General features: G+C 35.9%; 1 protein-coding gene across 1 annotated transcript in view; it reads right to left on the minus strand.

The window, feature by feature from the left end:
* ajap1 (adherens junctions associated protein 1) overlaps positions 1 to 23,877 on the minus strand; it is a 39,241-nt gene that overhangs the window by 6,822 nt on the left and 8,542 nt on the right. Inside the window, exon 2 of the mRNA XM_088938205.1 lies at positions 6,607 to 7,358. Coding sequence (XP_088794331.1) covers positions 6,607 to 7,358 — 752 coding nt within the window. The remainder of the gene's footprint in view (positions 1 to 6,606; positions 7,359 to 23,877) is intronic.

A 23,877-nucleotide genomic window follows, 5' to 3' on the forward strand; every position in this document is an offset into this window, starting at 1 on the left:
GTATTAATATATAGAGCCTGAAGCTGCTGGCTGTTATACAGTACTGTATCACCCAGTTGAGAAAAAAAGAAACATAGAACTGAGGGCTGTTGTAGTAATGTTGTAACAGTGATTTTGTACAGAACTCATAGTTTGGTAAGTAGGTTTTGGGCATATAATGTATATTATATTAGATTAGAAAATATCTCTCTCTGGTACTTGCCTATATGTAGCCCTCACTACTGGCACAATATAATGTGTACCTATTTCCTTATGTGCCAAAACTAAATATGTGCCTTTAAATTTAAATAGGAAGGGCATTTAAATTTAAAAAACATACAGTACATTGCGTTCAGTAACTATGCTTTTCAAATACCTCACATAAACACATTTCAATACTACATTTCAAGAACTGTAACATTTTGAAAACTGCATTTATAGTTTACGAAAAGACAGTTGTCCGGATCTTTGTGAAAGCTCAATAAATGTCCTCAAGACAATCTATGCCATTCATGTCTCTCTGTTATTCAAGAACTAAATCAACAATCAAACACAATCAAAACACAATCAACTGCAAACACAAATGAATGCTATTACAAAATCAAAATCAAAATTTCCCCAACCTTGAAAAATCCACATTAACAAGCAGATAATCTAAAGTGCTAAATTTGATATGTGATACTGACTAATACATTTTGCTTTTACATGAACAATGGCCCTAAGGATTGCAAATGTTATAAAATTGGTGTTTTTTGTAATGTTTTAAGAGTCTACAATAAGTCTGTCTCAGCACTGTGGTGCATTGAGTTTCTGCACATATTACTTTGCTGGGAAACCCAACATACTGCACCATTGATGTTTTAGAATTGCCAGCATCAAAATGTTGATACCCTCTGAAACATTTACTGTGAGAAATGAGCCCTGAAAGAACCCAACCAATAAGCCTAACTGCTTTGTCAGCACCATGAGTCAGAGGAAAGACTTTACAACTCAATCACACTGGATGGCTAATTTTCAGAATAAGTACAAGACAACAGGTTGTGCAGCCAGGTTCCTTGTATTCAAGTCATAATGACTGCATTGCTTAGCAGAAAAAGCACCCTTGTGCCAAAACGTCTTCATACCATGTGAAGTTTGGTTGACAAGATGCATATTTAGAAAGCTACAATAATGTCATATAAGAACAGACTACAGTAAGTGCTTCAGATATTTAAGGACACAGCAAAAGAAATCCACTTTTTTTCCCCAATATTCACAAAATTGAAAATGATCAAAGACATTTTCATGATGCATTATGAAACCTGCAAACTTTAAACACCGTGACTCAATTGAGACATTTTACATGGTGATTACTGACAGCACTGCTGGAAGAAAATAAATCTGTAATTGGGATTGACTACAGTATTTTAATTCCACACTTTCTAGGCCACAGATTTCAGGATTGCTCTTGAAAGTCAAGGTTATTACCTTTTTGTCCCGGTTTGCTAATGGACAGAAAAAGCCAACATTAAGCTTGCCTGTTACTATGGCAACCAGCACCTTAGTGGAAAAGGCCCAATAACCTCTTTAAAGAGGTGTGATGAAAACTTGAATGTCAGTATATTAGTTTTAAAATATAAAAGGCAATGATGGTGCCTTGACAACAGCTGACTGGTAAAAGTATTAGCATTCCCAACAAAAACAGTCTTTAGATGAATAGTTTGGTGGCAGTTTGGTATTTGTTACTGGCTTTCTTTTGATCATAAGAAATTTCATGTGATTAGCTGTAAAAGGCTTATGTTAGACATGCTGTATTTCATGTCAACTGGGCTGAAAATTGCTTTAACCCAATTTTCTGCAGCCAGGTTTTAAACACATTTTATTTTTGATTTTCAAATTTAACTTGGCATATTAGCTCATTAGAAACTGCTTTTTAAAAAGCAGAATCTATTTATCATTAAACATTTTAGAGAGGTTTCTTGCTCATTCATTCTCTTACCACAGCACAACTATAACAAAGTTGTTCATTAAAAACAAGTAACTAATATTCACTGTATATAAGAGATAAGAGAGATAAGATCTCTAAATATGCCAGGCCCATCTGTGTCTCCTTTTAAATAATAAAGTGTTGATTCGAAACAATCTGGAAGTGGCTGGGACATAACATTTAATCTAAACTATCTCCATAATGTAAGCAAAGCATTAATCTTTATTAATCTTTCCAACCAAAGTCACAGAAGCCTTTTAAGAACATAAGAAATGGGAAGAGGTCATTTGGCATGTCTTGTTTACATGGTTGCTAGAACTGATTCTTTCAAGTCATTTTCCAAAGGATTCCTAGATATTCATTTCAGCAATACAGACGGCACCTCCTGAATTCTGTGTCATGTGAAGACCAGAGATGGTGCATAGCCCCGACAGTGTGAATTACAAAGAGAAGTTGATTAGGAGCATTTTGTTCCTGTAGTGAGTTCTAGACGGGAATTTGGCTGGTATACAGAACAGCCAATCTTATTAATTTACAGTTGTCTTTTTGAGAAATACAGGTGCTATCCCAGTATACTTTTCATCAATACAATCTAACACAAGAAACACAGATTGTCTCGATTGCTTCATTTAGCAAGTTAACAGAGCAGCAACCAGCCCACATTCCTTCTGAAATACAGTACAGTATATGATCATTTTGCCTTAGAGATGCTTCCAATAAGTGTGTCCCGAATTAGCTATAAATGGATTAAAAAAAGTAATGGAATAATTGTGGGTTTCCTATTAGTGCAATTCCACCATTTAATACATTGCACTAATTACTGTAGAAGAACATACATTATTTTAATAAAGAGATTAAGTTTCATTTTGAATATAACAAGCCCCCTTTACATACAGTAACTAACATACATAACTGTCTGGTTTGCATTCCAAAGAATATTCACGAATTTTATACGTTTTCTTTTATTATCATCAGTATCCACCTCTATATGTTGTTCTAATCATAATTTTCTAACACTGTTAGCATACAAGTGAAATTTCTGGAATGCCTCTAGAGGTCTGTGAAGAATTTTGTATTTAGGCTTATTGATAAAAGAAACATCAAACAACTTGTAGTTGATTGTACAGTACATGGTGCTCTATGTGCTGAGAGAATGTCCATCTTATAAATTGGGGCAATGCTATATACTGCATAAGTGATAAAACACAACATTGTGGAATACGATTGGATATTTTTCATAGATTTGAAAAAGTATGGCAAGAAAAATCAATGCTTAACAACTTTAAATCTTCTTCTGTTCACTATAAGGAAATTGAGTTTACTTAATTTATTTTACTTGACGATACTTGTATATTCCATATCCACTAATTAGAATATGAATTGGTTTTTTTAAATGAATGTCTTGTTTTCCTTTTTTTACCATTCATCAGCACCTGTAGCGGTTTTTGAAGATGTTACTGAGAACAGTATACGAAAATTACATTTCATACAAACCGCATTTTTAAATGTCGCAATGTCAGATATATTATCTATAAAATAAGAGGCACTGGGAATATACATAATGGATAGCTTACCTAATATAACTGGAGCATTATTCATAAAAGAATATGAGTAATTCAGCCAAACCCTTATTAAGATGGAATAAAGAGATAATTTAAATGAGATTGATTTATTGACTTCATCTGGCTGCCTGTGGAAATGACAACCTCACTGTGAGGACAAGGCTATCAGAAACCCCCTGTTACAAGGCATGATCCAGGGGCTGGAGGGATGGACGTGAAGTGACAAAGCACAGGTACAGTAGCTGATGCATACAGTGCACACTGGTGAGCGGAAGGGGTTGAGGTTAGGGTCTGACCTGCTCCTATTAAAAAAAAAGCAGCATTTACCTGCATTAGAAAGCTTAATGTGAGTTTTCAAAGACGAGAAAATACATTTAGGCAGGAGCAGGGTTAAGAACAGTGTTGGGGGAAAGTTACTTTGAAAAAAGTAATCCACTGCAGGTTTGAAGTGACCTCTGTAAAGGATTAGTTATTACAATTAACAAGACATTTGGAAAAAATTAACTTAAGAAGACGTCAGTTACAGTGACCTATATAATGGGTATACAATAAAAGTGTAAAGTAATAGGCAATAGTGTATGTTAACAGACATTTCCCCATAATATTTATAATAATAATTATTAAGTTATCCCTTACACCAGTTGCTTCTAACTGTAATGGACTGTCAGTTGAGTTTGTGTTCTGTTTCTAATTATTGACATGTATTACTAGTTTTGTATTCAAATTGTTCAAGATTCTTTCTTAATGTGATTTAGGGTAAACCTGATTAAGTTTTCCTGAGGGATATATTTTGCTTAAAGTGAATTACTGTATACACAATGTGCACAATATTATCCTGAACTCAAACTGCAAGTTAGGGATACTTTTAGTATTTTCAACTACAGCCAAGCCTGGCCAAAATAGAGCAAAAAGAGTCCATTTCCCAGTGTTTTAAGAACACTGCAAGTACTGCTTCAGCAGTTAACGCACAGAGAATTATAGCATGAACATCAGTGAGTGGGTTTGTGCACAGGGATATGATTGTGAAGAACTCTATAGAGACACCGCACATTTAATCAAACAGAAGTGCTGAAAAATCAGGTTGACAATAACTCGTGTTGACAGAGTCAGTCAAGTGCTGCACTACACAAACAGGACTCATAATGTTAGTGCGCTGAACACATTAGTAAGTGCTATTTGCTGTGATTTTGAAGGGATATACTATTTGCTCAGAGTTCCAAAGGCACTTTTTGTATGGAGATAAAAAAATATGGAGAGTTAACACACCCTTTGGTACGGTCAGTATTAGAAAACATATATTCTCCTTGCTGTCATACTGTCAAACATACTTTAAGGCCTGAATGTTATTGCTTGAATTTAGATCACTGTACAAGACACAGATCTCTCTACACTGAACATACATATGATCTGGTGGTTATGGGTCACAAGGGAATCCTACTCCTTTAATTCCCTGTGTCTGTTGTAATGGTTAACAATCATGCCACTCATGTACTGTATGTCACTAAAGCCATTTAATCCATTAATTTTCTAGCCATTATATCCAAAATAGGGTGCTGGTGGAGCCAGAGCCTATCCCAGTAAGCAATGGGCGCAAGGCAGGATACCCCCTGGACAGGATACTCATCCATCACATGGGCCATTTAATCTCACATGAAAAAGGTGCCAAGTGTTTAAGTCTTAATTGTTGTTACAACTACTGAAATACTTTAAAAAACATTTGGTGACAACTATATGATGGAGTTGCCCATTCCAATTATTTGTCACAGTTTAAACTTGCATGTACTGTATAGTATACATAAAGTATACATAGTATAAACAAAGATTAGTTACCACAGTTAGAAGTGAATATCCTAGCCTTGCTTCACCATCAATGGGCATAAATCTAGCCATTAATGTAAACAAAATCAAATACACCCTGGGATACTGCACCATTAAAAGCATACTGGCCATCACACAAATATTTCAGCTGGCAAAATGAAAAAATATCATATTCTAAAGCAGAAAACCTTTGAAAGGACTGAAAGTATCAATATCAGAAAGAAGTAGAAAAAAAGTGAACATCTTGACAAGGTGTTCTATGGGAAGAGAGAGAATAGGCACTGATGAAAAACATGAAAATGCAGACAGACTACACCAACACATTGTCAGCAGAAAGCAGAAAAAATCATTGTAAACTTGTGTTATGCTTTTTTAATCCAATTGGAAATGTAATTGGAACACTTAAATAGATTTGAGAAATACTTTGGGAAAACGTATTTAAGATGTGTGTCAACAATCTGTTCTAATTCCTTTACTTAGAGCATCTCAAGTTTTTTATATGGTGCTAAAAGCCAGTGCCAGTTCTACTGCATCTACTCCATCTATCAGTGATGGCTCAGACCACCACTCTAGACTCCAGGAAAAAAACATTCGTAAGCCAATGTGAGATGAGTTTTCATTCTCTAAAGCTTATTTTAATAAATAATGAGTTTTCTAGGCACAAGCTGTAAAATTAAAATAGCAGTGACAGCTCTGGTTTGCAGCCAAGAGAAGGAACAACTCTTGTCTTCAGTTTTCTTGTTGACTTAATGAAATGGTGCAAGCAGAAAAAAAAGAGAATGAATATTTTAAAAATAGATTCACAGACAAATCTGAATTGATGCATACTGGCAAACTGATATAAAGTCTTCATTGACTTCAATTATGTTGGAAACGGGTAAAGATGGCACTTTTAGATGGCATGATTTTATATTTCTTTCTTATTTGATACCATTCTATTTTAAGGATGCAGTAATTACTAATTAATAAAGCTCTTCACTGCACCTTATCATTGTCATATTCCTGAGGGACTGTCATGTGCAAGAGCTTTTTTTGTGCTAGCTCTGTGCTGAAAAAACAGTCCAAGTACAGAAAGGGAAATCGAGTCAGTTCATTTTATGGGAGCAAATCCAACAGTAAAAGAAATGATAACTTTAAAATAAAATTACCATCTACAGATTAAACTTGAGTCAGCTACAGTATAGTTACTTACGGGAAGATTCACAGCTTTTAAATAAATACGCTTTTTTTACCTCTACAGTGCAACCGCCTCATGTAAGAGAAGTTAAAACTCGGAGGTACCTGCTGTGTCTCCAAATGGCTTAGGAGGTTTGATGGTCTCTCCAAAACTAACACTGGACTGTGTTGTGGTCAGTTTCCTCGTCGTGGTCACCACCGGAGGGCTTTTTGGCGTATTTCTGGGACTCTTTGTGGTCACGGTGGTGGTGATGATCGTAGCAGCGGTGGTTGTCGGGGGCTTGCGAGCCACTGTGGAGTTTGGAACCGGCCTGTCGCCATTCTCCCCGGTGCTTGTGTCATCTCCCCCCGTCGGTCCCCAGTCGATAAATCCAGGCACCGTCGTGGTCCTCCCTTCTGGATAATGCTCATAATCCCCCCATTTCACTTGCCTCCTCGGCCTTTTCAAAAAGGTCACTTTATCCGAGGTTCGCTCCACAGGCGAACCCAGAGAGTCCAACAGCTCAGTGGAAGAATATGTAGACTGGCACTCTTTACAAAGCATGCCTTTATGCATTGGTCCCCTGTGTTTGTGACTTCTTAACAGCAGGCCCTTGCCCACCTTTCCCAGGTGCATCCCAGGACGAGAAGCCCTCTGCCACCACAGGCTTGGGATCTTCCAGTGCAGCCTGTTCTGCGCATCCCACAGAGGGCTGTGGCCTAGTCTGTGTCGAGGCAAGGGCTTTGATACGAGTTTGAATCCTGCACCTTGCGTGACAGGGCTACAGGAAGAGAAATCCATGGTAAGATGGATCATGGCTAGAAGAATCCATGCGTGCCGTCCAGTTGAGCCTCCGGGTCGTATAGGAGACATTGAACTGAAAGGGGGGAAAAAAACAGAAACAAGGAAAATTGCAGGTTAGCCACCTTGCTTAAACATGTACAGGTCAGTTTCAATCTTTCATTTCCTTCTTGTGTTGCTGGTTTGTCTTTTGCTTCTTCTCCTGTGCAATCTGAATTGGACATTGAAAGCAGTTCATGCTGACAGCAGGCTGGTCTGATATTTGTCTTTCTGTGCTTGTTTTATTTCTATTAGTTTGAACAAATACATTTAAGTATTGCAAGCAAATGCATCCCCAAAACATAGAGGACGTGTTTTTTTAATTAATTGTCTTAGTATTTTTAATTTGAAGTTAAAATGTTGAGTAGGTTATTGGTATATAGTAGACTAATACAGTCACTTCCATCCTTGCATAGCTCAAGGTGGGAGGATGTTAGCAAAAGTTAATGCTCTCAATCATCAGCAGAAATTATATATCAATTGTCATGTATGTCTATAGTGATGCTTTCTCATTACCCCAGCTTATCTATGGGAAATGCAAAATGCATCAGCCAACAGGGAAAATATTTTATGTAATTTGGCTTCACTGAGATTTTCTCTGAGTAAGAAGTTATTTTTAGATCCTTTAATTATTATCATTATTATTAATATTTCAACTGCAGGGAGCACAATTATTGTACTCAATGACCTAAAAAGCTGCACCATTTCTTTCCTCAATTATGATATGGAAGCAAATACTAACGACATTATATCCACTTAAAAATAGTAACAGATTCTTACATACACTTTTAAACTATGTATATTGTCTAGTTTCAATGCACTAGGAGTATGTTCAAGAAAGCAACAAGTTGTTTTTCACACTTAATATTAAATGCACAATATTTTTCTAAACTCGGTTCATTGCTGATATACTTTAAAATAGGTGAAATACTCTATTTACAAATACTGTACTTTGCAATTACTGCACCCTAAGCTAATGTACTGCATCCAATTACAGTTCTTATTAATGATTTTTACAGGCAATCCAAAGCATGAAGGTAACATTTTGAACAGCTAATATATTGCACAGATTCACAACACAGCTTTTCACCCGCCTTTTTTTTCCAGATGTCATGCAAACCATTGTTGTGTCCTTGATCCTGACAATTAACTCCAGCTCCAATTCATTTATACTTCAAGTGCTATTTTGATGTCCTAGATTAAAACCCTTGTGTATTCCAGCTTGCAGTGTGGCCTATGATATCCCTTGAGACACAAGAAAGCAGACATGAGCTCCATCTCTCCATGTACATTGGTCTGCTGGCTGGATTATTTAAAAGTCATTGGTCTGAGCTGTCAGAATAGGGTAGGTTTACACAGTTAGATATGAGAGACTGAATAAACAAAATAGGAAACCCATTCTAAATCAGGGCATTACACAACAAAATTAAAAACATGGATTAACTTTAAACTAAAATCTTAGAATTTTCTTTCTTTTTCCTTTGTGATTTCCACTGATACATTAACAGGAAGTCGCTTATTCCTGGCCACTATGGTGTGCACCAGGAGTCTATCCTAGAATCACGTGGTGCAAGGTATGACTACACCCTATACCAACTCATGCAGGGCACACACAGCCAGTACAGAGTGAGACAGCCAGTGTGTCTTTAAAGCACCCAGGAATACCCCATAACAATATAGAACATTTGTGTAAACATTTGTGCAATCTCTACTCAGTAAAATCTAGGACCCAGATGGCTTAGGACAGTAATGCATCTTAACAAAATACTGCTTTCCTTGGTACCATATCACCATTATTGGTTTTGTTAAGTTCATTTAATCTATTTTTTAGCCCCCAAAAGATTTGTCAATTATTGTCATTTAGAAAAAGAATTGCAAGAGCCTAATGCTACAGTACTTTATATCATCTTTACAACGGTCCTTGTGAATAAGAAAATGTATTACGATTAGTTTTATATCCTGGTATTAAATAAAACCTTACAATAAGAATGGCTGACAAAACATATTTATCTAAAAAGTAAATACAAGGAAGGTTGAACAAACATATTGGTAAGATGCATTTACCTTACATGTTACGCAATTATTGCATGTCTAGACGTTGATGGCACACAACTGCAAAATAAAATGTTTTCATAACTGTAGTAAACTGATATTTAGCCAGTGTCTCTTTCAAAAAATCAGGAATCATTGCTTTTAAAGCACTACTCAGCCAATGAAACAGACCTCTAGGTTCTTTCCTACTTCATTATTGAAAATAGGAAACAATAACAGCAGAATTGATCTCTAAACTGCTACTGTCTGGTAAACCCTTAGTGAAGTAGGTATATCGATCATTTCATGGGATTATACCGGGAGAAACAACTTTATTAGAGTTAATCTTGTAATCTTCATTGTCCTTGGACAATTCAGGCTCAAGGGCTAATCTAAACGTCTGATCAACAATGCATACAGATGACATCAAATACACTACATACAAAGAAAACAATGCATCCAGCATACAGAATCCATACTGGATTCTTACCAGTATGATCCTATGCAGTAAGCATAAAACTGAAAAGCCCGAATCCAGCACCGTTTACAGGTCATCTTCAATTATAAATTCATAAAGACTTGTAACAGTTGAAAGAGTTTGTTTTTCCATTTTAGTAAGCAATTGGTTCAATTAAAAAAGGCATGGACAGTTCCGGTTGTGAAAACCAGCATGGTGTCCATTTTTGTTCCAAAGCGTCTCTAAATTACTTCTCATCTGTATACAGTATTGACTTACAGTATGAGAGGCCTATAAGTGGTGCTCTCTGTGCCCAGAATCAGGACTGGCCAATCCCCCAATATGGTATTCAATTATAGGTTGAAAATTATAGTCCGACACTGTGTCTCAATCCCTGTCATTTCTATTAACTTAAACTTCTATCTTTACCCAGAGACAAATCAGATGAAATGAGGTTTAATCAGATGAAATGATTAATAGCTAAATGAACAAACGATATTATAGGGGAACTGCAGCAACTTTTACTTGATTACAATATTGAGCCAAAGGAATTTTCTACATAAGATACTAGATCTTCTGATGAGGTTAAGTCTGTACTGGTCTATAATCTAAATCAAATCACAGTCAAAATGTGATTTGAGATATTAAGTAACATCAATGTATGCATGATTGTAAAAAATGTTACAAGCATACAAGCACCTAACCCTAGGGTTGGGGATAGAATATCACCTATGTTCTGGTCTGGAGTAGAGTTTTTATGCCTACATTCACTTAATGTGAAGCACATTAAAGGTAGGTTATTATCACAGTACAGTACTGTATGTTATCTTATTAATACTTTAGAAATATGCTTCATTTATAAAATATTTCAAATTGGATCTTGAAACCTGGAATTGTTACTTATGATCAGTTATTTATGACAGCTAGCTAAGTTTAATAGTTTCTCCTAGTTCAGTACCGTCCATTGGACATACATACTGTACACTCTCACTACCAGAAAGCAGCACTGCAAGACCTGCCATATTCCCAATAGCAATACAATGAAGACCAGGCTTGTAAAGTTATCAATCCAACATTAACAATAGGCAGGAAGGTTTTGTTTCATACCCGTTTAACTCCTTTGGGTCCCTACTGTTTGTCACCAACTGCAGAAGAACAAAGTGGAGGTCAATACAAGTGTTGTACATTCATCACAGGGTGATCCATCTTCCAGTCACAACACTATTACACACTCATGCCACCCATGTAACGGAGGAGAGACGGGGACTAAAAAGCAGTGAGACCTGCTAGGTGGCAAACAAGCAACAATCATGCACAAGGTACTGGAATACTCTTGGGGAAAAGCTTAATCCTGCTGGGAATCGAGCCCCAGTCGCGGGCTTGCCAGTGAGTGACCTCACCTGGACAGGCCCAGACCTGCTCACACCCTGAGTCCCCATCACCCTTAGTGGGGTATCTGATACAGTACAGTATTTCACACCGCTTCAGGACAGTACAATTAAAAGACTAAACAGATATCAAAAAAAGCCCATGTCTTTTGAGACAAAACTTCCTAAAGGGATAATTGTCTTTTTAAATTGACTAGTGTGGATCAAAACACTGCAAAAGTGCTATTCTATGCTACTCACTAGCAGATTTGATCTCAAGGATCTATGTTTTTTGAATTGCATGCATTTTCATACAGCTTCTTTCCTCGGTGACAAAGAGATTTTCACTACAACGAAGACACATCCTTCACAGCTGAATGAAAGACACCATCCGCATAGCATGACCGCCCACTCCTGCCTCCCACAGCATTGTTCCCGAGTGCAGCTGCGTTCTTAATTCACCTGCTCTGTTTATCTTCATCTCTCTTCTAGGGTAAACAGGGTAACCATCATAAACAAGCAAAGGTTTTCTTACTTTGACAATTGTCGGGGTAAAAATAAGTAATACTAAGTGATGCTTTATATTAAGAATGTACTGTACATGTATTTGTACATTCATGGGAATTACTGTATGTGCTTGGTTTACAACTTTTCACATTTTGAATAGTTTTCTAGGAATTAATTTTGTTAATAAATAAGGAGATGGGTGTATTTTTAATTTAGCTGATGACATTCAGCTTTACATCTCTATCTTGATTCTGTCAGATTGTGTGAGCCAAATTCAGGCCTGGTTCAGTTCAAATTCTTCCCATTTAAATAGGCCAAAAACGGAGGTGATAGGCCAGGAAAGTTACATCTCTTATTAAATTACCTTCAACTTGGAAACAGTAGCCACAAAGTACACCTTAATATAATTTTCTGGGTGTTCTTTGAAATACAGGTTAATAACTTATCTATTTAGTCAGGAATTAGTTTGCCTTTTCTACTTTTTTTTCTCTATCTTTGTTTTTTATTTCTGTCAATTGTTATTTAGATTTTTTTCTTTCTTTTCACCCTGTAAAGTACCCCAAACACTGTTGGTGTACAGTACATGGGCACTGAAATAAATCCTTATATCATTATATATACAATTCCTTATAAAAGATCAGTCACTTTATCCCTTTAAATTAAATTCATATTTTCATCTTTGTTCCTGTTTTAAGGTTTTTTTTATCTAATTATGTATGTGCAGATAGATACAGATATTATGCCAATTAGAAGGATCAAACAACTTTGAAGAAAAAAAAAATAAAAAAAAGAATTTGACTTTGAAAATAAATTGTTCCAATATATCTGGGAACATTAATTACAAATAAATGAAACCTCTTCAGAATTGCCTGGGGCCACGGTTTGCATTCCTTCAGAACTGAATACCTGAAGAGATACCTTCAGCACCTCTTTTGCCTGAAAAAAAAGCATTCCAGTACAATTTCTGAATACAAACATCAATTTATTTAATGAACATTGATAGAAGACATTATGTACTGTATAAATGAAAAGGGACAGTCTTGAATGCAACACTTTAAAAACTCCATAACTGTGAGTGTTATTACTTCTACCATATCAGCAATATTTTAGAGAGGATTAAAGAGAACACAAATAACAGAGACCTTCACAAGCCTTTTTATGCCTATCATTGTCACAGCAAGACACTGCCAGGCTCATTTCCATCGCTCACACAGCCATGCTACAGACCGCCCAGATAACTCAGTCCTCCACATGGAAGAGATCAATACCCAATGTCAATGCAATTCAGAGAGCTCTGCCACTTTTATTCCAATAATCTTTAGCTTCAAACAGGGTCATTTCTTTAGCAACAGCAATAAGACACCTAGAGCAGTGATTTTGGTGTAAAACTGTAATCTTGTCTACAGCAGGTAGTACTGTTTTATATTCCTGAATTTCTAGATGGCAAGCAGCCTGAATACTTGATTGCTCCTGCTACACCACATGAATCTCATTGCAAAATGGGCTGGTAGTCATCACAATGAATTCTTGGGTTAAGCACCATTCACGATATTTAAAATTAAAATGAGTCGAGTCCAAGACATATTTATTAGATTTTCTATTGAGCTGTGAATTAATGTCTATATTTCAATCTTTATCCTAACTTATAAGAGGCTTTCTTCACACTACATGAAAGGCTGAAAAACATACAGATAAGAATATCATTTATGTGATATTGGTTTCTTTAATTCATCCTTTAGTTCATATGGAGATAACAAGCCTCTGAAACTTCAACTGCCCCACACTGGAAACAAATCAAGAACTGAAAGACCAGAATGTTTGATAGTGTTGCCCATTTATACAGTAGCATGATCAGTCCTTAATAAAACAGTATATATCTCCATTCACATTCAGTTCAAGAGTAAAGCAGTAGCTACCAACAATGCAGAACAGATCATTAACTTTTCTCTGAAATCCATGTCCTTACTGAGTTTTCATGATAAATAGTTCAGAGTAACTGATACCTTTTTCCCATCCAAGCAATGTTACTTTCAGTGTAAGAATCCATCATTCAAAAGTTTCTCATGTGTATACAACGTGCAGGAGTCATTTTCCCATTTCACACATAAGGGAAAAAAAATCTGATTTAAAGATCTCTTACAGCAAACATATATTTGTGTCAAAGAAGCTCAGCTTGGAAGCAGCAACCAGACTAAACTAACTTTGGGGTTATTGCTGGAGTTATTGATTATGCAGAAGTAGAAATAATTCAAATAATTTAATTTCAAATATTTAATTACTGGCCATGTAGAGCTCAAACAATCAATTAAAGAATGTTTCATCTGTAAATGAATCAATCGTGAAAAAAGTTTGAGTCATAAGTCAACATAATATCATCATTCAAGAATATTCAAGGCAAACTCACCTAGAAAGCCAGTTCATCAAACACTCATGATTTAATAATATTTTTACTGATATACTACTTCATGTATTACTCTCAGGGTTATTTTAAGTGAATAAGAAAGGTGTTTATTGTAATTGTTATTATTACAATAAATGTCTCAAGCTTCTGGAAAAATGCAAGTTGTTGAAAAAATGATTGTCTATAAAATTCCCCAAAGTCTTGATAGCTTATATCGATTGTAATCATAAAGCAGGTTGGGTTTTGGTTGTTGTCCCTTTATATAATACTATTTCAGTATTTCCAAAGAATTATGTGTGTATCTGTGTGCTCATTTTGGTTTCTCATTAAAAACAGAGATTAAATCATTATATTGTAAAATAATTTACAATAAATATACTGTAATGTAATCGTTTTGTTTTTTTTATCGGTAAACAAAATGAAAACTAATTGCAAATTTCTGATACCTAACAGTCTACAACTAACTGATACATCTTAAGATGTACTGTATATTTTGTACTAAATGTTAGAGCAGAATAAAATTAATCTTTATTTATACAGATACATCATCATAAGTCCTTTTCATATATAATATTTTGCATCAATGACTGCATTTTTTTAAGTATCATAAAGTGCATGTGTTTGTGAACTTCAATTCTGATTTAAACTTAAGTTTATGAATCTGAATTTAAGTATATTATTATTTTTTCTTTGTTCATTGAAGGGCCTGAGCATACAGATACAGATATCTTAAAGACTAGTTCTGATATTAGAGGCACTAATCCTTCACAGAAATGTGTGAATTTGGTTTGAGAATTGATTAATAAAAATAGAAAATGGAGAGTACAGTTCAGGGCGGATGCTCAAATTGGGATGCTGAACGTAATGTAGTACCACAGGAATCTGAACTGGAAACACCACTCTTCCTAATTTATATCAATAAACTAGATGTCAGTAAAGAAATGAAAACTAGTCGGGTTTGCAGATGATACTACAATAGAAGGATTAGCAAACACAAGAGCAAATGAAATTTAAAAAGACATTGATAACATTCTTGTCAAACAACTATTAGATGATGTTTAATGCAGCCAAGTGTTAAGCTTTGTATGCAGGCAGTAAAAAGAAATTGGAAAAACAAAATGAGAACTAGCTAGAAGAGGCTATTAATGAGCAGATTCAGGTGTTCGTGTTGACAGATGATTAACATCTTCAAAAAAATGTAGAGAAGCAATAAAAAAGGCAAACAAATGTTAGGACACATAGTCAAATGAGCTGAATTTAAATCAAGCATTGTTGTAACAGTATAATACACTAGTAAAGTCTCAAAATACTGTATACCATTCTCTCATAGTCTTAAGAAACAAATGCCTTAATCATAGTGTCTTATTCATAGATTTCATTAAAGCGATTTTTTAATATTTTTAAGATGAACTTATTGGGACAATACTGGGACATTTGAATTTTACATTAATGCTTATTTCATGAACTACTAATGAATAAAGACAGTGTATTGTTGTGCCATAAGGAAACTTGTGATCAATTTTGATCTTTAACACACAGAATCCTTTAGTGGAATAATCCTAACCAGAAAAATCCTTTACTGCCCCCATCCCCCCCCCAAAAAAGGAAAAACTGAAATATAAAAAGGGGCTCTTTAATTTCATTATATTCTTGACAACTACTTCTCAATTTAAGGACTTTAATTTCATTTAACTACACATTTACTGCTGCTGCCGATTTGCGATCAATGACATAATTAAATAGCCAGATATAACAAATGGATTAAAAAAAGAGTACATGCTGAGTAACCCACAAATTAGGGTAAGCAATCTAGCATCTCATTTGCTCCTTAATTATAACTTTAAGAATGTAATAACTTCATTACAATTTTAGTCACATTTCTATGGTTATTTTCCACAAAGAGAATTATATAATTCTATGGCAACATTACAGAACTACACGTCGTTGCCTACAGTACACTTCTCCCTGGCAAAATTGTACTGTGTGTCTTTTTTTTCCATCATATTAAATAAATGGGGCTTTGTAGCTCATCCTTTTCAATGTAAAATCAGGGAAGCAAAGGCAATTAGACAGCACGCATTAATTGGAGAAGCAGTAACTAGAGAGAAAGAGAGGCCATTCCTGGCAGAAACCACAACTTCAAAATCAAGTTCTAATCCATAAACTGAAATTAGGACAGCGTCAAGTAGGTTCAGCTGTAGCTGAAGATTAGAGCCTTTGTAATGGTCATCATTAGCAATATAGATCAGACTTAAGATTATAATAATTATACACTCGAAAAAGGAACAAGACAATTGTCATTTTTTAAATAGCTTTTCCAATGTTTGGCTCCCAGACAGCATGTCTCGTATACGATAGCATTGATTTCAACTCAGATCTGCACCAGCCTTATTAAAGTGTAATAATACACCTCACATTAGCAAAACATATAATGTAAAGTGTGTCTAAGAGGAAGATCAATTTTAATTGATTTCAGAAATACAAATTCATTCAGGGATAGAGCTTTTAGCTTCTCTTCTTAGGCAGAAATCACAGTGGAGCCTTGGGTCGATAATTTTGGATTACTATTCAACTGTGATTTGACCTACTCTGACTCCTAAGTAACTGAAGTACTTCAAACAAAGTTTCAGATGTGTGAACATCAAACGAGTTCTTCAATTACACCAGAAGACAGTATTAGCTTTTTTCTAATTTCTGTTTCAAAAAATGCCACAATTTATCCTTTAACCAGATAGGTCAATTGAGAAGAAATTCATATTTACAATGACAACCTAGAGATGCATTTGTATAGCAGATAATTTACTGCAGCAGTTCTTAGTGAAATTCCTTACTCAAGGGGACAACAGCTTATTTTTAAAACATTAAAATTCTAACATTTTAAGACACTAGAAATAATCCAATAAACATGTCCCAGTTTGGAATCCTCAATTGCTTTTCAATATCAATTGCTCTACTTGCAGGTGGAGAAGGAGCTACGACGCACACCTGTCAGAGCTACTTATTTTCCATGCCCTCCAGCCTTCACAATCTTGCCTCGCAGATTGGACAAGTGGTGCCTGTCTCACTGCCGGGCTCCAGGAGCCCAGCAGGTCACAGAAGCCCCTGCCTTCTCCCCATCCTACGCTGGCAGAGGTCTACCAATTCTGTGCCACGACCTGGGGAATCCCAGTCAGCTAGAGAGACAGCCCAGGCTCAAACCCATGATCACAGAGCTCCTCCTGCACTCTGACGGACTTCTTTTACAGGGTGAGCCACTCGGGAAACCCTTGTCTCAGATTTTGTGTTCTGAAAGGCTGCACCAACTGCATGAGTGTGAAACAGCACCTACTGTAGTAAGAAAGGATTCATCTTCACCAGAGCCTGTATTCTTATATTTAGTTATCTGATCAGTATTCAGTAATCTTTCTGTTGCCTAGACACCGTTACAATACCCCTATAACTCCCAGTTTCACTGCATACAACACAAAGTGCTAAATAAAGCAAATTAGGGATGCACATTGTTTCTTTGTATTTTTGCTAGGCACTGAAGCACAGCAATGCTGATGAAAGGGACACTTTCTCCATGTGTACAGTATATGTATTAACCAAACCACAATATAAAACTGACAGCTAAACACAATGGTATCTTTTGAAGAAGTGTATTGAACTGATAATAGGACACAATGTTATCGCAGTTATCAAGTATACTTCATAATATTTTCACAATCTAAAAAATATTAAAAATATAAAAAACAAGTGCAGTTATTACTCATTAAGCTGTATAGTAGGGTTTTAATTATGACAGTTTGTAATTAAATTTGCATAATGAAGAACTGAAACCTGATGACTATCTAGTCAATGGCTAATAACTGTCATCAGCACTACAAAGGCAGAACTGTGTCTCATCTGTGATGGTACAAAGAGTGGCATCTTTAAACAGTTCCCTTTTACATAATTCTGCTGTTCACCCCCCCCAAATGTCTACACACAATACACTGAGTTAAACATGCTGCATCTCCACGAATCCACCCCTATCAATCAGAAGCTTTTCAGATTTCATTCACTGTAGGGTGTGTTTATTATATAACCTTCAGTTAGATCTAAGAGAGTGTAAAGGTGTAGAAAGACACATAAAGATGTAGGAGATCATAAAAAGGCATATAAAGACAAGAATGAAATCAATTATACATTGTTTTAGACTGTAATGCAAAGCACTGAAAGCTTTTCCAAAGAGTATCTGGCTTTCAAGACCACTTCACCATGGGAAATAAACCAGTCTTTGATCACTGCCTTCATGCTGCAGCATTTTACATATTTAAACAGCCTACACATCACTCCTGTGATCAATGTCTCACTGCCCTGTATTTCCTGTCATCCAAAAAAATGTTCTATCAGCTGTTGCCTTAATAACCCTCTTTTTCTTAGCCCACTATTTCAATTCAATGTTTTTTGGTCTGCAATATGTACTGTAGCCTGTAAATGGCCACTCTGTAATTGTGTGTTAAATACTTATCTAAAAAATCTAGCCTGCCTAGGGCGAAATTATCTGGATGATTAGCTTACTTTTTTTTATGCAAGGCAATGTACATAAATAAACATGGCTTCTCCAACAAAGTTTCATGATTTCATGGGTAACCGTATTGTAACAGTGCCACAAGAAAAGTGATTTAACTAAACGGGGAAGATACAAAGCAGAGAAGGTATAATGCAGAAGATGAAGAATAAAATGATTAATTGCTTAAGAATTAATAGTAAAATAAGATTATAACATTAGAAGATTATAGTCCGCTATGAACGGGTCATGAAGATTAACTTGCTTACCTTACCTTAAAAGGTTCAATTTATTGAACGCGGGTTAATGTAAGACTAGTCTGGTAAGCTTTCATTTATTTTAAAGGGGAACTGCAGTCCCAGCTTCTTAAACTAGTTATTAAATCTCGGTAACAAAAGCAATTAATTGACTTTACAGATTTCGAATTAAACACAAAATCCAGAACTTTGTGAAAGTACTATAAATTGACTTATTGCAAACTCGCGTTCAAGTTCCCATGAATTACGATATGATGCGTCCCCTCCTGCTCAGCTAGTCACCGTAATGACTAGTAATATAATGTGATATGCGAGTGAATATGTACAGGCTGTGCAGCAGACATTTCGCCTTAGAAACATTCCAATGTGATCTGCAAGCATAGTTAACAAGTAGTATTTGTTGAGAAAACCATCTCAAAATCGAAAGCAATATTAAATTAAAATAGACGTATTCACAAGTCCTCTTCTTTACAGTGTAATAAGGCTACAATACGTCACCGGAAGTTTTGTAGCCTCGTTCTGAACACGATGCTGTCCTTGTCTATTTTGTGATGTAAATTGGAAGTTTTACAAGTTACATGTACATTTTACTTTTATTGTTTGAAATGCTCTCCTCAATGCTGATTCTTTCTAACTTTTCAAGTTCTGACTATGAGCTGTATATCTGTGACAGCACCTAAAAATAAAGCCTTTAAGAACACAGATTTGTTGCAATGCAAAACAACAAAAATACATGGAAAAAAACATATTGCCATACTGCAAGCAAGGGGCTGAGACTTTCTTTTTCCCAACATCCTAAATAGGAATATTTCCATTTTCTTGCTCACACATCTTGAATTCCATCAAATGCTACATACCTGATGCACATTAGGAAGATGCTGCAGAGCTGTGCAAATTCATCCCACAAGTGGTCAACTGCTTACAATAGGGATCATGAATGGGATTCCAGTTTGCTTATATTTACCTGTACCTCAACCCACTGATTGAACAAACTCCAGAACTGTGGAGAGATCTGGCAGAGCCATGATCCCTGACAACACTCATCTTGTAGGTTATCCTGGAGAGGTTTTTTGACCTTCAAAAGCCATCTTACAAAACTGGCAATGAAATTCAATTTATAATCTGGATGAGTTAACAAGTCTCATACATTTTAATATTTTGTTTGCGTATGTCTGTATGTTTAAAAAAACAGCTTATGGGCAGCTTGTTAACAAAATCAATTTCAATAGAGCTGAACCTTAAGTCAGCAAAATGCGTGCCATGCATGAAATGCTGTTCAGAGGGACAGGTTGTGTTTAGCGGTGATCGTTCATTACCAATTGCAGAAGGCTGGGTGAATTATGTTTAAACTGAAACTGAAACTTTAATATAACATTAAAGTGTGACTTTAACACAGTTACCAAAATGTAATCTTCAGCAATGATTTCCAATATTCCTATAAGGTTAATGTCTCATAAAAACACCGTCTGCCGTCTTTAAAAAAGATAAATTAAACCCCTATAATTTAGATTGTTCACAGCAACACCTGCAAGGTTGCAGGCTCAAAGCTTTATAAACATGTCTACAACATGTTTCTGATATGCAGCAATTGGATTCAGATTTGAGAGACATTTAGGTCTCTGCAGGGAGCCAGCTAAAATACCATGCAAGGATCTCAGCCCCTCCAGGGCAGTCCTCTGATCAGAGGGGGCTAAGAACAGCTCCCTCTGATCTCAGCTGTTGTGCAGGTAGAGTCCTCTTTGCTGCTGGCAGCTTTACCACCAACGCAAATGGCTGGTTCATCAAACAGTACAATAGCAGATTAGCATAGTTCTAATGAAAGCAAGATTCTGAGCCTTTGAAGTTAAAATGCTGCTTCCATGGATGTTACCAAAATTAGAATTCAGACAGTGAGATGCCACTCAAAGTTGAATGATTCCAGTTGTTTTAATAAAAACTGTAACATACTTTTCCACAAACACATCCTGTATATACAATATCCTAAACACATACATTTTAGTAGCATAGTTTAAACATACAGCAGGCTTGGAGGAATTAAGAATGAGTATAATCTGGGCATCACAAGCAGCCCCTTCCCATGAGAAGGATAAGGGAATTGAAGAATTATTCCATGGGAACTCTTTTCTAAATCCCTTCTCAGTTTGATTCAAAACATCATAGCCCTTTAAGGAAAACTGACCCAGAATAATCCCCAGTTTTCAAGAAAAGGTCAGCTAAGATGCATTTCTGAAGCCCGAGCCGACAGAAGAATGTGGAAATGTATGCCAGTGAGCACACTACAGAATAAATGATGCAAGATTTCAAAAGTAGGACTTCACATCCCCCTTGTCATGAGACATTAAACACATGAGCAATGATGAAGGGGATTAAAAATGCCTACCACAATTCTTCTTGCCCTTTAAATCAAAATGGAAGGTAGTGTGAATTCAGTGTAAAATGAATTCAGTATAATAAAGGATCTAATCATATATTTCAGCAAGTGCCAGATCATTTTTTAAAAATCTGTTACCTGTGTTGTATGATTGATGCCTATCTTTGGCTAGAGAAACACTTGCAGCCAAGAACAAAACTAAAATGGTTCTAGAACTTCAGATAGAAAAACAATTCACCTAACAGACACTCGTCTTATTTTTACTGCAATGGGCTGGCATCTCATCCAGAGTGTAGCCTGCCCTGTGCCCATTGCTTGCTGGGATAGGTCCCACCCTCCCAACAACCCTGAATTGGAAGAAGTGGTTAGAAAAAGGATGGGTGGATTATTTTAAAGAAAACATCATAAAAAGGTATAAAATAAACACAAAAGCTAACAACTTATTAGACATTGCTGATAAATGGAAGAAAATTCTCTGGACAAAGGTCCCTTAGGAAAGGGTCTTCAGAGATGACAGGGTAATAGTTTGGATCAATCTGTAATGTTACTGCATCATTTTGTCATTTTGTGTTAGGTGCACACAGCAAGGAAAAGAAAGAATGTGTCTGTTCAAAACTGTCCTTGTTTTCTTCAGGGAACTGTATTTACAGTATACATCAACACAAGTAGGTGCTGAGACAAGAAAGGGGGCTGGAGATAAAGGTTTGGTTGCAGACGGTGCGTTTATCCATCCAGGCATTTTCCAACACGCAATCAACGGGCACTAGGTGGGGTACACAGGACACCAATCCATCACAGGGCAGACACACAGACTCACACCTCGGCTAGGGCCAGCTTTCCCAGAAGCCAAATAACCTACCAGTACGTTTTTAGACTGGAGGAGGAAACCAGTACAGCCGGAGGAAACGCTCACAAAGAAGGGGAGAACATACAAACCACACAGGTAGCACCCCAGAGCCCCAGTGCTGCAAGGCAGCTATGCTAATGACTGTGACACCATGCCACACAGACTGAAAGTATCTTTTAACATTTTCATTAAAAATGCTCAAACGCAGAGTTTAAATTTCCTTCTATGAAACACTGTGAGGATTATGAATCACACACAAATACTTTAAACTAATATATGCAGGAAAAAAAATATGTAATCAAATAAGCATGCTTCTGATAATAATAATGGTATTATCATGTTGTACTGTACCCTTAGGCTGTCTCATTTTATAAAATACCAGGACATGCAATTTGCAGAGCAGTCCATTTCAGGGCCATTTAAGAATCTGAAACACTTCACAAACCTGACAGTGCATTATGTATATTGTAGTTACTAAATCCTGTTTTAATAGAAAAGCAGCTGTTTAACAACAGTCTTCCATTCACTTCAACAGAAACAAATTTATTATTTTAGCACCTCAATGTGATTACAAATTGCAGGAGTGCTTTCTCCTAACCCCACCTTTCTATAAAATTATTCTAGCTCAGTTTGAATGTGAGAGGATTATAAGCATGAGGATTTGTCTTATTTAGATAATTAAATCACAACAGTTGCAGACAAAAATAAAATCATTTATTTCTTCTGGAAGACGTCAGAGGAACAGCAATGTGGATTAAGCAGAAATATGCAGCTTTAAGTCCTGTAATGTTCACCAGAGAATTTAAGATGGAGTAATTTCTGCTCACTTTTTCAAAAAACATGCCGTCAGTAACAGATTCATTTTCCATTTTACACAAAATCCTGTGAAAAAACATTCTGTTTCCAGTCACCGCTGCTTCCAAATGGGTGGTTAAAACTAAACTGTACAGACCTGAAACAAATTACAAATATTGATTTTTTCCCCAATCTATCCATACAGTACACCTCACACCTAACGTGCTATCTGGACTTCCACATTATCAGCAACATGTACAGTATGAGCACCTGGATAGATAATGCTTTTATACATAAATGTATGTGGTTAATAAAGATGTTAGAAAGCAGAATTAAAGAATTGCATGAAGATCATACAAAATGCAGCAACATTTTCCAGTAGCTTCTCAACATAACATAATATATTGAGAAACAATCATCTTATGGTTATATTTAAATAACTTATCTGTAACTGTTTATTAAAGTTTAATAACTTCATTATTAAAACTGTATGCCTAAACATAAAAAACATTTACCGTAAAAGCAGCACTGTAATATAATCCTTATGCCATTATTATTAATGATAATAAAATAGAGGAGAGAGGACTTAGGCTTGTGTGGATATCTCTTTGTCACAATGTTTAAACAATAAAACCATGGAAAAGAAAACGTGGTTTGAAACAAAAAAATGCAGACAATACAAAAATCCATCTTGTAAGGTTTTTGCTTCTGCCTTTGGTCATGCTGCAGTTCTTTTGTGAGGACCAACAGCTTTTTGCCTGTTGTAACTGCTGAATAGTTTCGTCTATTCATCTGAATACCAAATTCCAGATATTTCTCAATTGCATTTAGTTTCGCATTTGTACTTTTCAGAAAGAAGCCTTATCATTAGAATACTGGATTCACAGAGAGCTGTTCAATTAGTCAGAATATTCTGGGTGCTTAATCAGGGACACTCCAGTCCAGTCCTGGACAGAGCTGATGTCCAGTATGTTTCCTAGATCTCTTTAAAT

Source organism: Atractosteus spatula, chromosome 20 (genome assembly GCF_055471065.1).
Source record: "Atractosteus spatula isolate fAtrSpa1 chromosome 20, fAtrSpa1.hap1, whole genome shotgun sequence".
NCBI classification, from domain to species: Eukaryota; Metazoa; Chordata; class Actinopteri; order Semionotiformes; family Lepisosteidae; genus Atractosteus; species Atractosteus spatula.